Source organism: Sapajus apella, unplaced genomic scaffold, assembly GCF_009761245.1.
Source record: "Sapajus apella isolate SASKATOON/1434 unplaced genomic scaffold, GSC_monkey_1.0 scaffold24, whole genome shotgun sequence".
NCBI classification, from domain to species: domain Eukaryota; kingdom Metazoa; phylum Chordata; class Mammalia; order Primates; family Cebidae; genus Sapajus; species Sapajus apella.
Genome location: NW_022436964.1, coordinates 16,553,680 through 16,571,100, shown reverse-complemented (window position 1 = coordinate 16,571,100; position 17,421 = coordinate 16,553,680). Strand labels below are relative to the sequence as shown.

General features: G+C 34.1%; 1 protein-coding gene across 4 annotated transcripts in view; it reads left to right on the top strand.

Annotated features, from left to right (window-relative positions):
- LOC116559837 (COBW domain-containing protein 3) overlaps positions 1 to 17,421 on the top strand; it is a 46,231-nt gene that overhangs the window by 16,209 nt on the left and 12,601 nt on the right. For 3 of the 4 annotated variants that reach the window (XM_032290970.1, XM_032290971.1, XM_032290973.1), the window contains 4 exons: positions 4,793 to 4,839; positions 6,877 to 6,963; positions 9,739 to 9,783; positions 15,510 to 15,566. In XM_032290970.1, coding sequence (XP_032146861.1) covers positions 4,793 to 4,839; positions 6,877 to 6,963; positions 9,739 to 9,783; positions 15,510 to 15,566 — 236 coding nt within the window. Of the gene's footprint in view, positions 1 to 1,715; positions 1,807 to 4,792; positions 4,840 to 6,876; positions 6,964 to 9,738; positions 9,784 to 15,509; positions 15,567 to 17,421 lie in introns of those variants that run through there. The other variant, XM_032290972.1, reaches the window with a different exon arrangement.

Sequence of the window (17,421 nt, the reverse complement as noted above, 5' to 3'; positions counted from 1 at the left end):
TCAGCCTCCTGAGTAACTGGGATTGCAGGTGTGCACCACCATGCCCAGCTAATTTTGTATTTTTAGTAGAGATGGGATTTCACCATGTTGGCCAGCCTGGTCATGAACTCCTGACCTCAAGTGATCCACCTGCCTTGGCCTCCCAAAGTGCTGGGATTATAGGTGTCAGCCACTATGACCGGCCTGAACTTGTTAATTTTTAAGTTTGCTTTTTTTTTTTTTTTTCTAACTCTTTGCTGAAATTATACTCTAAGGGAATATGTCAGGCTTGTCCAATAGCTACCAATATCTCTTCACTGGGCCTTCCCTCCATTGTGGATAGAGTGCCCTAATTTGAAAAGTTTGGAAGAGAATTCCTTTTTTGGAGTTTAAAAATCTCAATTTATGAATTTATGAATATAATTTAAGAATCAAAGAATGATCGCAAATACAGTATTACACTTTCACTCAGAAAAATTCTGAAACTGTTGGAAATGATATTTCTTGCAAAATGCTTATTGAGGTAGCAAAAAACACCCCAAGTTATTTACTTTCAATGTTTATTACAGGCATGTTTATATCCATCTCTCCAGAAATTTATGACAAAATTTGATATGTGACAGATAACTGCTAAGACATTTTGGGTTTTTGTTTTTGATAGACTTAAAATGCCATACTGAAATTCAAACTGTTTATATATTTCATGATTATAGAAATAATTTTCTATGTATAGTTGGGTATGGAGAATTGTTAAGTAGAATCTTTTATCAGCATGATAAAGGCCAAAAAAAACAAAGCAACATTCTGAATAATGCAAACGCAGTAAACGTTTAACCTCCTGCCACCTTGATAAAACCTCTTAAATTATTAAATCAATATACCTACACAAAACTGACACACTGTCAGGGTAATGGAAACTTTAGATTTTCAAAGTCGGATGCCAGATAAATAACTTTGCCTTGATATAAAGAATTTGCCAACTTGTTCAATTCCTCTGGTTGCAAAGCTTGACCTCAGTAGCTGCTTGTGATTCAGAGAATTCTGAGGCAGTACAAGTAATGACACTTGGATAATAGGCAGCAATTTAAGGGTGTCATGCTTCACAGAGCCAGCCCATCACAAGTAAAGCTGAGAAATGGTACCCTGTGGCCGGCCAGCCAAATTGAAACTGAAGTGGTAATTGATATCATGGGGTATCACTCTAATGGGATTGTCACCCATTGATCTGAAATATTCATTTTTTAATCATAGGCAAAGAATTGGACAACTTAAAATGACAGCTCTCTATTCTCAGGACTTGACACCTAGGGTACTGACATTGTTCTTTTCAGTTCTACAAATGTGACAGCATTTAATGCAATAGAAGCAATGAATGAAGTTACCCAGAAAAGGTCAAGTGAGAGGTTTCTTCTTGATTCCTCTGTTATATTGCACAATCTGTTGAAACAATTCAGTCAGAAAACAGTTTGGCTTGGAAAAGGCCAGAACAATAATAGACTGACATTATGCAATAATTTTTAAAAAACTAAAATAGTGTTAGGTCTGTAACCAATCCATCTGAAAGAAATAGTTCCTGCTGCTGCGTTTAAAAAATGACATCAGGCATCTTTGACACTAGATTTATTTCCACTCTGGTCAACAGCAGTGTTCTTTCATAGCCAATGTTTTAAGATAGTTTTTTCTTTTCTTTCTTTCTCTCTTATTGGTCCAGCTTCTTTCTTTATTTCTGCAGAAAAGGATACCCTATAGCCCTTCATGAAGTTATGCCTACAGTGGTGTTATTTCAGAGTTCCTTTGTTTCTCTCCCTAACCACCAGCATTACTGAGGTATAATTGACAAGTAAAAATTATAATATATTTAAGGTATACAATGTGTGAATTACATTATAAAACAATCAAGCTAGTTAACATATCTATCACTTCACGTTGTTACCATTTTGGTAAGAACAATTAAGATCTATCTCTTAACAGATTTCAAGTATAAAATAGAATTAACTGTAGTCATGGTGTGGTAATTAACTCTCCATGACTTACGCATCCCGCATAACTGAAACTTTGTAATCTGTGACCAACATCTCACATCACTTGCCTTTTTCTCCTTTGTTTCTTGCGATGAGTTAAATTGGTGTTTTGAACCTTAGCCTTTTGAATATGTTGGATTAATTAGTACCAAAATTATTTTTGTATTTTTGATATATAAGCAAAAGCCACAGTTCTTAAGCAGAGATAAGAAGTACTTTGGACACCTATGTAATATAAAATATTTTTAAAGATGTTTTGCAAAAATTTTTCCTTCATTATACAGTTAGAAATTTCCATTTTGTTTTATTTTATAAATGAAAGTCATCTGAGTTAATGAGCAAATGGTATATAATGTATTATTGGAGAATGTTCTTTTGAATAGAAGACATTGGTTTTAAACTTTTTGCAGAGTTTGGGGAAGGTAGGAAGTCACATGAGGGAAATGTAGGGCTGATGTCTAAAGAAAATAAATGTTAGTTTGCACTTATTTTTTTAAATGTTTGTTTAGCTTTCCTATGTGTGTATAACAGGACGTTTATCTCTTCTGCTATAATTGTACATGATTACATAGAATTTTAATAGAGTTGTAAATATTGGCAGGCTTTCATTAGGGGTGATTTTCATTTATTTTTATATTTGATACTTTCTGACTGCCTGGAGGTAGTAAAATGTTGATCTATCACTGTTAGTTTTGAGTGAAGAATTCTAATACTTTGGAGAAGTAAATGCATTTAAAACATTATACATTACTGTGTGAAACTACCATTTTATTAGTTACACTTAGGTATGAAAATGCAGAAACAAATCTGTAGTTCTTCTGTCACATCATTTTTATGCCTCACAAACTCATAGCAAAATAGCCCCAAATTCATATGTAAAAAAAAGCTTCCATAAGGTCAATAACACAGTATCTTGAAAAATTTCAGTTTAAAAAGAATTTTCAGTAATATGGGATCATTCAGAGGCAGATGCCTTGTGAAAAATATATTATTGTTAAGTAGATTTACTGCTTAATGGGAAGAGATTTGTTGTTGCATGTTATATGTTATTGTTCATATAACATCTTTTACGTACCCCTGTCAACAAGTAGGAGGTGTTAACTACTATTCATTCAACAAATATTTGTTGAGCCTGTGTGTCTAACAGACTATTCCAAGGTCTGTTAACAGGCTTATTTTCTAGAGGCAGAGTATATAATTATAGGACTTGTTATACCTCAGGCCAAGATGAATTATGGAAAAAATATTAAACTTGGTCTTTTGGCATGAAATGATTTTCGATACAACAATTTCCAAGTTCTGTGACTTCCATAATTGTAGAGTGGGTTTGTAGTTGAATTGAACTAGATTGTGCCTAAAGTAGAAGTATCGTTGCTATGATTTTACTTCAGTTTTGTTTTCCTCAAAATAGAATTTGCTAAACTTTTAGTAGGAAAAAATGTTTCCTCTGCAGACCTAACCAAGCATATTAAATTATTACCTGCTTGCTCTTAGGTTCCAAACTATTCAGATACTCCTAATGATCATCTCCCTATACTGGCTTGATTCTGATATATGATTATTAACATTTTTGTAACACTGTACGGAGACTGATTTTATGTGACATAAAAGGTTTCACAAAGAGTTTAAAATTGTGTTCATTTTAGTTGTATTAGTATGTTTTCAGTTTAAAAAAAATAGCCCCTGTGATTTTATATAAAATATACTATCCTATGATTATAAGGGTGTTAGATTTAGTTTCTTCTTTTATAAATGAAAATAGCCACTTTCCATAATTGTTATGAAAACTAATGAGAAAATGTATATAATAATTTATAAAGTAAAATTCAAAGATTTAATAATTTATAAAATTGACTTCAAATATGAAGAGCATTACTACAGTCCAGTTGCCTCTAAACCTCAGTAGGCAGCTTTTTATTGTGACAGGAAACCTCTGTTGAGGTTTGAGGTGATGAAGGTGAAAAATGTAATTTTAGAGAAGAAGCTTGTGGTGTGGCATTGATAACTTTAGGGCTGTAAATAGGATTATGGGAAAAAAAGACCAAAAAAACCTTGCCTCCAGAGAGATGAAAACTATCACATGGGCTCTAAGTCAGTGTCAAAATATTTTTTTTTGGAGCTAGCCTGACTCTGGAGAGGTCAGTAAAATAAACAGTTGCACTGAGAGGCTAGATTAGTGAGTATGGGTTTCAAAATGATAAACGGCTTTTGGGCTAGAATCAGGGCTGAATTAGCCCTCCCACCACTTTTTTGTTTTGAGATTTTTGAAGGGCCTAGAACTGAGTTCACATGGTGCATGATTGTGGTCTGGGGAGTAGGGAAGTATATTAGATTCTAATATGGGGGTGGGTGTGAAGGGAAGTATATTAGATTTTAAGAAAATATATTTCAGTGGTTATCCTTTTTTAAAATAAGTAATAATGAGTATTTAGAACAAGAACAGTTTTGTAAGAAGAAAAATGCCTAAAATCTGAACTGTAATCTTCTATGTTTTTATGACATGTAAATCAAAGGTGTTTTCCTTTTAAGTGAAAGAAAAGGTCAGGAGTATGAAATCCTAAGCCCTCTTCCTTCCCGCATAAAACCCTACAGGTTTACTGTAGAAAAAAATTGCAAGTGGGGAAGAAAAATGCTTTCAGATAGAAAAGTTAGTTCTGAATTTGTGTACTTAAGTAACAGTAGTTGAAGTTTTTATTAGATGCAAGAAGATGCCTCTAAAGTAAAATCCTTTGTGTTAACATTCGATTTTGTATTGTATTATAGTAACTTTATTCAAACTTTTTTTTGTTTAGCATTTAACAGAAGAAAAACCTGATGGCCTTATCAATGAAGCTACTAGGTATTCATATTTAAAGTATATATTGATTGCTGGCTAATTGGAAAGAGAAAAATCACTAAGATGAAAACCAAAAGCAAATTAAGAAATTTTAAAACATAGTCAAGGCAAATTTATTTTCTTTTTTCTCACAGTTGAATTATTGCTATCTGTTTGTTATGATCTGTTAACTTTTACTTGAAGTCATTTTTGTTGTAGCATAAAGTAAATGCTGGACACAGAAGTTCTGTAATTTTGAGGAACTCGGGAAATATTAACATTTAAAAATATTTTCTTGTTATATAATTTCTTTGTGATTGAAGATTATAAAAAATAGATAGGTGTCTCAGTGCCTTTAATAGTAGTTCATTGATTTCATTATATACTGTTATTCAGAAAAATAGAGGAACAAATATGAAAATAGTTTTAATTTGGCCCTTAAAACATTTTTTGTTTAAACACTTTTATGTTTCTAATTTATTTGTCTTTAGACTTAGAAATATTTAAATTAGTTTGCCTGCCCTAAGCATATTCTTACTAATAGGATAAAGGTAAGATAGATGACTAAATACGCTGCTGGGTTTGCAAGTGAGACCCTCGGGGATTTGCTAAAGACTACAAATAAGCAATTTATTCCCAATCATTTTCGAGTATGGCACTCTGTTGTTGTGTAATGCTGCTTAAACACTGCATTTGGTATAGGATTCAAATCAAATGAACTTAAATATTTTTGTAAATTTTTTTCTTATGAAAATACAGTTATAAAAAAATAAGTCAAATAGAAAATAGCAAAATTGAATTGTTATGTACATACTGTTTTTTATGAAACAGTACTTTTTTTTTATGTTATGAAACCTGCTTTTTCAGTGAACTAAAGTTAATTTAGTTTTGAGAATTTAGTTGTATTCTCTGAGATATAGCTTAAGACCCTGAAGAATTGAGCAAAATTGGAAGAATTTCCAGTTTTACTATCCTGTTAATAGAAGATAGAGCTTCTGATTATTATCATCTACTTTGTTATCTAGCAGTTAGCATGGGTTCTTTACAGAGATAATATACAGTATATTTATGGTGATAAAGAAGACATTTGTGTAATATCCTGATATGTCTTCTGAAGTATACCTTATTATTATTATTATTTTTTTTTAAGAAATGGAGTGTTGCTTTGTTGCCTAGGCTGGACTTGAACTCCTGGGTTTAATTAAGGTATCCTCCCTCCTTAGCCTCCTAAGTAGCTAGGACTACAGGTGTGTTGTACCATGCCCAGCTCTGAAGTACAGTTTTTAAAAACCTGTTTAACAATGAGAACACATGGACACAGGGAAGGGAGCACTACACACTGGGGTCTGTTGGGGGGAAATAGGGGAGGGACAGTGGGGGGTGGGGAGTTGGGGAGTTATAGCATGGGGAGAAATGCCAGATATAGGTGATGGGGAGGAAGGCAGCAAATCACACTGCCACGTGTGTACCTATGCAACAATCTTGCATGTTCTTCACATGTACCACAAAACCTAAAATGCAATAAAAAAAAAAATTTAAAAAAAACCTGTTTAATATAGTTTTTAGTATTAAATGAACTTATTCTATTTCTTTGAAAATTATGGCAAATATTAGAAGAAATATTTTAGTACATAAACTTCTTATTTTTACCATATTGGATGTTTGAATTTTGTGCTTTTTTTAAAAAATTTTCTTTTCTTTATGCCTTTCTTTACAAAGAAAATTATGAGTTGAAAATCATTCTTTTGATTGTAAACTTTTTGAGACTTATCTTTCTAGCACAAGAATAGCAAGTAAGAGAACTTAGAAAATACTTTTTGAATGGGTAATGTGAAATCTGAACTTGTATAGTGATGAATACAATTCATTCCCGTTGAAAAATTAGTGGATTAGGAGTAAACTGAATCACTATAGAGCAACTATATAATTCTTAACTGATATGTTGATCTGCATGAGGTGTTTTTATTTTTAATTTGTTAACATTTCTCTTTTGATATATTAATCTGCATAAGGCATGTCTATTTAAAATTTCTTAACATTTCCTTTTGTTCGCTATTTTAGGCAAGTTGCTTTGGCAGATATCATTCTCATCAATAAGACAGACTTGGTTCCAGAAGAAGATGTGAAGAAATTAAGAACAACAATTAGGTACAAAATGATAAGTGTGTTAAGTGCCTACAGATCCATATTGTACAACTCAGAATATTTTTTACCATGACAGTTGCCCTATAGAAACTTAAGGTTTAAGGTTGACCTACTTCAAGAACCATTAGGGAATCACATATGTTGTTGTTGGCTAATTGACTTTTATATAAATAGCAGTACATAAAATTAGTCCCCAGAGCTTGCAGAATATATTTCACAGTTAATATACTGATTTTCAGGGTCCTCTTACTCCATCCTTTTCCTGTCTTCTCTTTGATTCTTTCCTAATGTCAGTCTTCCCTAACTCTACCCAGGATGGTTAATTCCTTTTCCCATGGATGCATCCTGCCAGTTCCTGTCTTTACTCGTAATACATTCTCACTCTGCCAATCCCTGAAATCTTTCTTGTTTTGTTTTTTTGCTTCTTTAAAAAAACAATTTATTCTATGGAGCCTATTCTATCTCTGTCTTCCCCACTCCTAAGTGAAGTCTTTCGTGACTCAGTGGGTCTCACTTTTCCCTGAACTCTCATTGACGTCATCTTCCTTAACTGGAAAGCACACCTCGTCTCCTAGCTTGCTTTAATATCTTCTTTGTCCATAGCCAAGGCTGATCAGCATAGGACAATCAGAATAATATGAATGATGCTCAAATATATGTTAACAGTCATTTTGCTGACTGTTCTGGAGACTCCCATTCCTTTTGAAAACAAAGACGTCTTTTTTAAATGAATTTATAGTTCAGAGACTTTTTGAATTATTTTGTAAGACCTGAACTAATAAAAGCCCTACACAGAGACATTTGGTAGCTATTATTATTGGTTATCTTTAACGTATACAGTGTTTTGAGCAGGATGACTCAAAATTACTATTCTTAGTATTTATAAGTTCTGACATCAGAGTTTAAATCTGTCATCTCGGTTCATATAGTATATATTATAAATTGAATCATATAGTATGTATTATAAATTGAATCATTGCAAATAGGAGATTATTTGCAATGATTAGTGATTGTAGAACCTAAAGTGCGATTAAAAAAATATATAGTAAACATAACCAAATACTTAAATAAATGAAAGATGGATTAGCAATTAAAAAAAAGAAATTCATATTTTTTCCACATATTTAGTCTTACTTTAATAGCAATTGTCCTTAAACTTTACTATAAAAAAAAGTATAATGTCTCCATGTGGAGGGTAGGTATTGTTGCATAGTGTTGAAGATCACAGACCTTGGAATTTGCTTGGGTTCTAATCCTTGGTCTGTTTCTCATTGTGTTCTTAGGGACCCTGTTTACCCTTTTAAAGCCTCCTCTGTAAAAGGTATAATGCTTATCTCATAAGTTTGCTTTCAGTATTACATGAGACTATGTTAGTAAACTTTGCACAGTGCTGACACATAGTTAAATGCTCTGTTAGCTATTATGTAGGTTTTTTTCTTAGCTTACCTAATGAGTTCAAGGTATAGTAAATAAGGGAAGAAAAAAAAAGATGGATGATATTTTTGAAAACTGATGAAATTTTGAAAACACTGATTTTGGAAAGGTGAAAGTGATGAAGATTGCCTTTACATTTTTTGACACTGGTCTTCTAATCTTGTTTCTCTTTTCAAAAATCTTGCGCACCATTGTGATTGCTAAGAACCCAGTCTACTTAGCAAACGTTTTTGGCATAAAAGGAATGATGATTATTACTTGGCTTTTATATCCTTATATAGACTGGCTAAATCTCTGACACTGACAATATTGACTATTAGCCAGCTTGTTAACAGTACTAGAAATGAATTTGGAGGAAGCAGTTTAATAAATTACATACTCGTTTGGCTTTTACTTGTACTCCCTTTATATCAGACTTGTGACTGACTCAGAATCATATTTGAGGAGTTGAAAAAAGGCTAACATATTTGAGAAGAAATAGCCATTAGTCTATAGAGTATATTCAAAAAAGAAGATTAAGAGTTTTGTAAAATAGTGAAGAGACTTGCCTCAGAATCTTTATATTTGGGAAGCTTACTCATGAGAACAAGCTTGAACAAGTAGCAAGTATCTTGGGTATGTAACCCTAAAGACAATGAATTGATGACAGAGAATTGATGACTGATGATAGACAATGGAAAACATAAATAGATGAGGTGTACCGTATGTTGAAAAGATTTTAACAGGTACATTTTGTTGCCATACACAAAGAGCCATATTCTATAATATTGAAAGAGGGAGAACAGGCATAAGATGTAGAGAGCCTAGTTAGGGAACTGAAGAGGTTATTCTATAAAGGAACCTGGGTTGTGTGACTTAGAATTACTGTGAATACCAAGGGCAGACTGGGGGCAAAGCTACTTCTAATTAGTTTTTTATTTTTAATGTATATATAACCATTTCTACCAGGTATGCCTGAAGAAGAAAGTGGCCACCATGAAAATTTTGAGTGTCTACTAATTTTTAAGAACTCTAAAATAACTACTTACGAATGATTTTTTTTCTAAAGTGAAGCGTCTTTTTATTAATCACAGAGTAGCCCTTAATTGGGCAGTTGTGCGGATTTTTGCATATATGTTTTATTGATGGATGAGTGGAATATACATGATTTATGGTTTAAAGGAAAATAATAAATTATTTTTAAAAGTAAGTTTTGTTTTTCTGTTTTTAATGTTTTTCTGTTTGCAGATGTATTTGTGTATGTATGCTTATTTCCTGTTTTAGAAATAATGAACCTCGTATACTTTTTTAAAAAGTTAATTTTTACTTTTAAACTTTGTCTTCCTCATTTATTATTTATTTCAGATCCATAAATGGAGTAGGACAAATCTTAGAAACACAAAGATCAAGGTACTTTTTCAAAGCTATTTCTAATATTATATTAACAACAAATAATTTTAGTTATTAATAAACATTAAGTAATTGATAAATATGCTTGATTTTAATATAAGAAAGACTTGTGTATTTTAAAAAGAGTTGGATCCAAAATGTTGTTTCAAATGATCTCAATAAGTTAATTTGGCATATTTAGGTAGTACATTTGCCTGTCTTTAAAACTAAGATTACAAAGCCATCATAACACTGTGTTACTGTGTTTTTGCTTAATGAGGAAGAAAAGACTTTCAAACACTTGAGAGGGTAACTCAGTACAGAAATCTGAAAAAGTATATTGAGAAATCTTATCTTAATTTGAAGTGTTTAAACAGCTTTAAAAAAATTTTTTAAACCTTCTTAATGTTTCATTGTTGCCAAAAAATATGTCATGTAAAAACACATAGTCTTTACCTTGAAGTTCCTGACAAATTATTTTATTAAATTTTGATATCCATTTTCTCTAGGTTCTGTTCCTAAAACATCTGTGAAGTGTATTTCTGTAGATTAAACTCTGTTTTCCACTGAGTGCTATCATAATTTCAGAAAATTTCTGTGCAGGGTATTTTGTTAAGCTCATTTTTTTTTTTTTTTTGATGAGAAAGACTCAGCAGCTGATAGACCCAGCAACAGGCAGCCAGGAGCTCTGAGGCTCACTGCTGGCAGTCTAGTGCCACCCAGTTCCTACTTGAGAGACTCTTTCTTTGGAAGTACAGCAGAGGCCTTAGGTGAGTGGTTTGTCTGCTATGGCAGAGATTAGAGGTGCTGACAGACTGCCATTCGTGTTAGGCAGTAACAGCAGCAGCTGCTTATATGCAAGCAAACAGCTGGGGAATTAATTTGGTATGCATTCTCAAGAGCCACTCATCTATCTGCTGGCAGAGGTAGCAGAAGAATGCCCTTAGTGTAAGTCCTCTACAACCATATACCAAAGGTGCTCCCTGCATTTCAAATTCCATTGTAGAAAGTCTCTGATAATCTCACTCATACCATGAACCATTCCTCAGTGTCTGTCCTCTTCCTGTTAGAGTTCTACAATTCCTTTCTCCTTTTCTCCTCTTTACAAAATGATACACAGACAACTGCATAATACTTAAACAAGCTTTTAAAAATCATGCCCATAAATAGCTGTGGTTCTGTCATAGCATTTATTCAGTTCATAACATTTTAATTCCGTTTTCTTCTTTTGTTAGTTTTCATTTCGGAAATATCCATGTCCTGAATAAAGGTGTCATCTTGATTAGTTTGTTAATGTAACAATTTAGTTTGTTTGACATTTCTAACTTTTATTAATTTAGTTTTGTTGTTTGTTTTTTGAGACGGAGTCTTGCTCTGTCACCAGGCTGGAGTGCAGTGGCGTGATCTCGGCTCACTGCCACCTCCGCCTCCCGGGTTCAAGCCATCCTTCTGCCTCAGCCTCCTGAGTAGCTGGGACTATAGGCGCGCACCACCATGCCCAGCTAATTTTTTGTATTTTTAGTAGAGATGGGGTTTCACCATGTTGGCCAGGATGGTCTCAATCTCTTGACCTCGTGATCCGCCTGCCTTGGCCTCCTAAAGTGCTGGTCTTACAGGCGTGAGCCACCATGCCCGGCTTCCAACTTTTATTTCTAACATTTGCTTTATTATAGAACAATAAACATGCAGTGATTGATTTTTGTTACTTCAAGTGGATGAGTGAGCAAGTGACTAAAATCTTTCTTCTTCTGTTTCTTCAGTGTATGGTGCTTGCCAGTGCATCTGAGAATCTAGTGACTTTCTGAAATAGTACTTCCTTGTTGTGAGGACTGAAGTTGGATTAGAATCCTTTTCAATAAAGATCAGGTGTCCTGAGTAGAATTCTTACTATTGGGTCCTGAATCTTATATTAAATATTCCCTCAAATTCCTTGAGGCATAGCATCTTGAGCTTACCAGCTTAGAAACGAGATTTGGTTAACAAAGTAGTAAAAGTCACTGTTTTCTGTCAATTAATTTGCCAAACTGGCTGCTATGCATTTCATAGTATTTTAAGGACTATTTAAGCAATGGATAAGGCAAAAACTCTGCCTTTAAGGAAAGGCAGGGGAAACAGAAGCAAACAAGCAAAAAGGCAACATGTTAGATATTAATATTAGTATAAGAATTTTAAAAGCACAGAGTTCTATAAGAATAGGAAAATAGAGGAATAACTATTCAACTTTTCTTGATGAAGAGGGAGGAAAATACTGACGAAGAAGGCAGTCATTGATCTGAATCTTAAAGAATGAATAGGGCTTTTACAGATGGACTAGAGTAGGAGCAACTTTCTAGGTTTAAGGAAGATTTTGTGTTCCAGAGACCTGTGAATATTTTAGAATGGCTAGAAAACTTGGTATTATATAGCACAGAAAAAGTGATATGACTGAAGAGATAGAGAACTTACCACAAAGGGTCTTGAATGCCATGATACATAGCTTAGATTTTCTTCTGTAGGCAGCAAGGAATTAGTGGAGGATTTTATTATTAATCATATATTATTAATTAATAAGTTCACAATAATAAACTTACTATTGGCCAACTCTGTTTTGGTTTTCCTCTATTCAGTCTACTTACATTTCCAAAAATTAAGAAAAAGACTAGAGAAGATTAAAATGGTACATCTTCTAATCTTTTACTCCTACTTCTGAAATCTATATGGTTCACTATAACTTCCATTTGCTACTAAATCAACTTAAGTCTTACCAATAAGGCAATGCTACACACTATTCCTTTTCCTTAATCGTAACTACTCAAGGTGAGCCTCTTTTCTTCACATACTTATAGTAGTTTATTGTCAGCACTTGTCAGCCACACAGTGGTAAAATAATTAAAAATTTTTTAAAAAACAATAGAACAAAATTCTTCACTCATTTAAGGCATATGACTGGAAAACTAATTTTCATGGCATCAATTTAATTTCCTCCTTTGGAGATAAAACCATCAGAAATCTACAATTTGCATTATAGATACTGGATGCCTGTATTGGCTGGTGCACCCCATTTGTGAGACTCACTGGAGTTTGAAGAACTGACCATTAGAAAATACCCCTAGAGTAGCAGCTGCAGTTTCAGTCCCACCTTGGAGAGCCTTGGAGAGCCAAAACCCTCTTTGTTTTCACTCTCCTGTCATTGGTCTTAGGCTACTTAAAGCAGACTTTAGACTTAGGGAAAATTGAAAGCAATTTTTATAGGAAAAACATTAAGTTCAAGAAATTAGGAGAAAAAAGTACTTTTTTTTTTTTTTTTGAGACGGAGTTTCGCTCTTGTTACCCAGGCTGGAGTGCAATGGCGCGATCTCGGCTCACCGCAACCTCCGCCTCCCAGGTTCAGGCAATTCTTCTGCCCCAGCCTCCTGAGTCGCTGGGATTACAGGCACACGCCACCATGCCCAGCTAATTTTTTGTATTTTTAGTAGAGACGGGGTTTCACCACGTTGACCAGGATGGTCTCGATCTCTTGACCTCGTGATCCACCCGCCTCGGCCTCCCACAGTGCTGGGATTACAGGCTTGAGCCACCGCGCCCGGCCAAAAAAGTACTTTTGAAGCTTTATCTTTCCCCTTTTTGCTTACTTCATTCTCTTACTCCTTTTTAAAATGCTGGTAATGGTCTTTTTTTTTTTTTTTTTCTTGGCTATTTTAATGCTTTGGAAATGATCTAATGGTTTTATCTCCAAAGGAGGAAATTAATTTGATGCCATGGAAATTAGTTTTCCAGTCATATGCCTTCAATGAAGAATTTCTTTTTCATGATGGTACTAAATTTGGGGAAAGCTATGGAAACTTTCATCTGGAAGCTTAGACTTTTTCTCTTTATTGAAAATTTGGTGAGAGACTTGGGTATTTTGTCATTTTCTGTAAAAGAGCGTAATTTGCTGTACAGATCTAATATTGGTTCTTTTTTAGAAATACGGAAAGAATTTGGATATACAGCAGAATTACCTCTGGATGACATGTTTTCTCAAGGACACTGTCACAGTGAAACGTGGTTTATTTATAAGCTTGTGTTTCCAGACTACATTTGATATTCGCAAAATTGGCGTGTGTAAACTTTATTAAACTTTAAGCTGTTTCCTAAGATGAAGATGACAAACTTGGGGGGAAACTTCATTCTTTTTTTTTTTTTCTTTTTTGAGACAGAATCTCACTCTGTCCCCAGGCTGGATTGTGGTGGTATGGTGGTTTGATCTCAGCTCACTGTAACCTCTGCCTTCTGGGTTCAAGCATTTCTCCTGCTTCAGCCTCCCAGTAGTTGGGATTGCAGGTGTGCGCCACCACACCCAGCTAATTTTTGTATTTTTAGTAGAGATGAGGTTTCGCCATGTTGGCCGGGCTGATCTCAAACTCCTGGCCTCAGAGTGATCTGCCCACCTTGGCCTCCAAAGTGCTGGGATTTCAGGCATGAGCCACCATGCCCATCCCACTTCAGTCATTTGTGACCCATCAATATAAATATGCTCAGTGGTGGTGGGGGTGGGAAGTGAAAAAGGAAATATGTTTAATATTAAGACTTCGGCCTCTTAGTGTAAATTGATATTCAAAAATTTCTTCATGAAACACTTACTTCTTTACTTGATCATTTTTCTAATTCTGCACATATAAAATGCCCAGAATTTGAGTTGTTGTTACAGCCTATTAACAGAGAACTTTGGAGTAATAAGATGGGAATTTGTATGCCTTTTGCCAAGACAAGCATTCGTAATCTAACACATTATTGTTGCCACAAGTATGAGTATGTGGTAGACTGTTGAGAATGAACAAAGCAGGCACAGTTGGTCAGTCTTAAGATAAAGAAGATGTTTTTTCTTACATGTTATGCATTAAAAAAAAAATTGAATCTGACCAATGAAATTTTTTTTTCCTTGTAAGAAAATTTAACAAATGTTTGGCAAGCTCCTGGAATCTAATTTTGAAATTTAATTATACATTTGTCATTTTCTTTAAACATTCCTTTGCCTTAGGTTTGATTATGGAGAAATCACTGTCCTCTGCTGTTTTATGGGCTTATGTTAAAATTGTAACGCAATCACCAGTCTTTATAAATTTACTTTTATATATTTAACCAAACCTAATGCTAATCGTGATATGTTATTCTCACTTGATTTGAATCGTTGCATTCCTAATAAGTTTAATTATCATTAAATAATTCTGAGAGAAATAATGTCTATTCGGATGGCAGGAATTTTTTTTCTACATGTAGCCCCATTCTGAATGAATGAAATCAAATCACGTGAATATCAGGGTCCTAGAGTAACTTAATATTTTATACATTGGTTATTCAGCTCCTCATATTTTAATATTGCATGTTATATCAAGGGAGGGGAAATAAAAGAAATATAAAAATTGCAGAGGTATTTGGAATGTACCCATTTGTTAATTCTATTTGTCATTTCTTTTGTTTCATCTTTTGAGTAATTAGCTGCTTGGAAAATTTTCTGTTCTTTAGCTGATTTTTTTTAAGCTATAAAAATGTATTTTAAAAGCTCATAAATTTCAGGATTGAAAAGATAATGGAAAGTTTAAACAAGCTAATTTATTGACATAATAAACAATTTTCAATCTTGATTCAACTGTGATCATCTTATACCATTTGCCCACTTTTATGAATTTTATGTATAAAATTTTTTAAGAGTCAGAGATTTTTTTCTTGATTAATTGGATGTATTTCACAGAATTTCCAACTGCTCACATTAGTTTTCTTTCTTTTAGAGTTGATCTTTCTAATGTGTTAGATCTTCATGCCTTTGATAGTCTCTCTGGAATAAGGTATGTTTTGTATAATTTGATTATTTTTATTGTTATGTACCTTTTTTTTCCCTTAGTTAACAGGAATGATTTGCACAATTGCACCCTTGATTTAAGCTTTCTGCCATTCCTTTGGCATACAAGACCATTCTTAATGAGGTATGTTCTTGGAAGTTTTACTAAGTAAGTAAGTGTCTGGAAATCATATTGCATTTTCCTATAGAAATTACAGTGTAAGTGATAGTTAACTTCAGAGACTAATCATTAACACTTCTACACCAAACACCATGTATAATACTCTTTCTATGAGAAGATACATGAAATACATAGAAAATTTTAGTTTAGGGCTCTCACACAGATAACTCTCTTTACATTAATAATGGATTAGTTCTCTGCCTTCTCCTGTGGGGAATCTTTTTGGTGAGGGAAGGAAGAAAGATTAATCTTGTGCGTCAGTATCATTTTATTTTTTTATTGTAGTAAGAATATTTAACATGAGATCTATCCTCATTAATTTTTTGAGCGTAAAATACAGTATTGTTAACTATAGGCCTAAGAATGTGCGGCAGATCTCTGGAACAGTTCAGTCTTGTATAACTGAGGCTTTATACCCATTGAATAGCAGCTTTCCGTTTCCCTCTCCCCTTAGCCCCTGGGAGCTACCATTCTACACTCTTTCTGTGGGATTGACTGCTTTATTCTGACACAAGTGGAATCATGCATTATTTGTCTTTCTGTGACTGGCTTATTTCACGTAGCATAATGTCATCAAGGTTCATCCACGTTTTTGCATATAGCAAGATTTCCTTTTTAAGGCTCAGTAATATTCTATTTTCTACATATACCACATTTACTTTATCCCTTTGTCTCTTAGTGCACATAACTTGTTCTCGCAGCTTGGCTATTGCAAATAATGCTGTAATGAATATCTCGTAAGTCTCATATATGTCCATACAAGATCATGAGAGTGGACATCTTTTTAGGTATTTTGAATTGGTGGGGCAATTTTGCTTAAGGGTAGGCATGGTGGGTGGCTCTATACTTGAGACTTCTAATTCTCATTCTTATATATCTTTCTTTCTTTCTTTCTTTCTTTTTTTTTTTTTTTGAGATGGGGTTCTCACTTGTCACCCAGGCTGGAGTGCAGCAGCACAAACATGGTTTACTGGAACCTTGACCTCCTGGGCTCAAGTGATCCTCCTGTCTCAGCCTCCCAAGTAGCTGGGACCACAGGCATGTGCCACCATGCCCTACTAATCTTTTAATATTTTTTGTAAGTATGGGGTCTTATTATATTGCCCAGGTTGGTCTCAAATTCCTGGGCTCAAGTGATCCTCCTGCCTCAGCCTCCCAGAGTGCTGGCATTACATGTGTGGGCCACCACACTCAGCCTTATATGTATGTTTCTAATTTTGCCTTAGCCATGCCTTTAAAAACTAATTCTATTTTCAATTAGGTTTTTTTCAACCTTCAGTCTGTAGTATTGTTGAAAATAGTACCTATCGTAACCTGTGAAGTAGGACATGATAGTGTTTTATTGGATCCCTTTTACTTTATTATGTTTTTATTTTATTATTTTTTTTGAGACAGAGTCTTGCTCTATTGCCCAAGCTGGAATGCAGTGGCATGATCTTGGCTCATGCAACCTCCGCCTCCCAGGTTCAAGCAATTCTCTTGCCTCAGCCTTCCAAGTAGCTGGATTATAGACACACGCCACCATGACCAGCTAATTTTTATTTTTTTTATTTTTGTAGAGATGGGCCCGGCCGCCTTTTTACTTTAGAGGTTGGAAAGCTTACATTCGAGTGTAGTTGTGAGAAAAAAAAAAAAAGGCCAGGCGTGGTGGCCTATGCCTGTAATCCAGGCATTTTGGGAG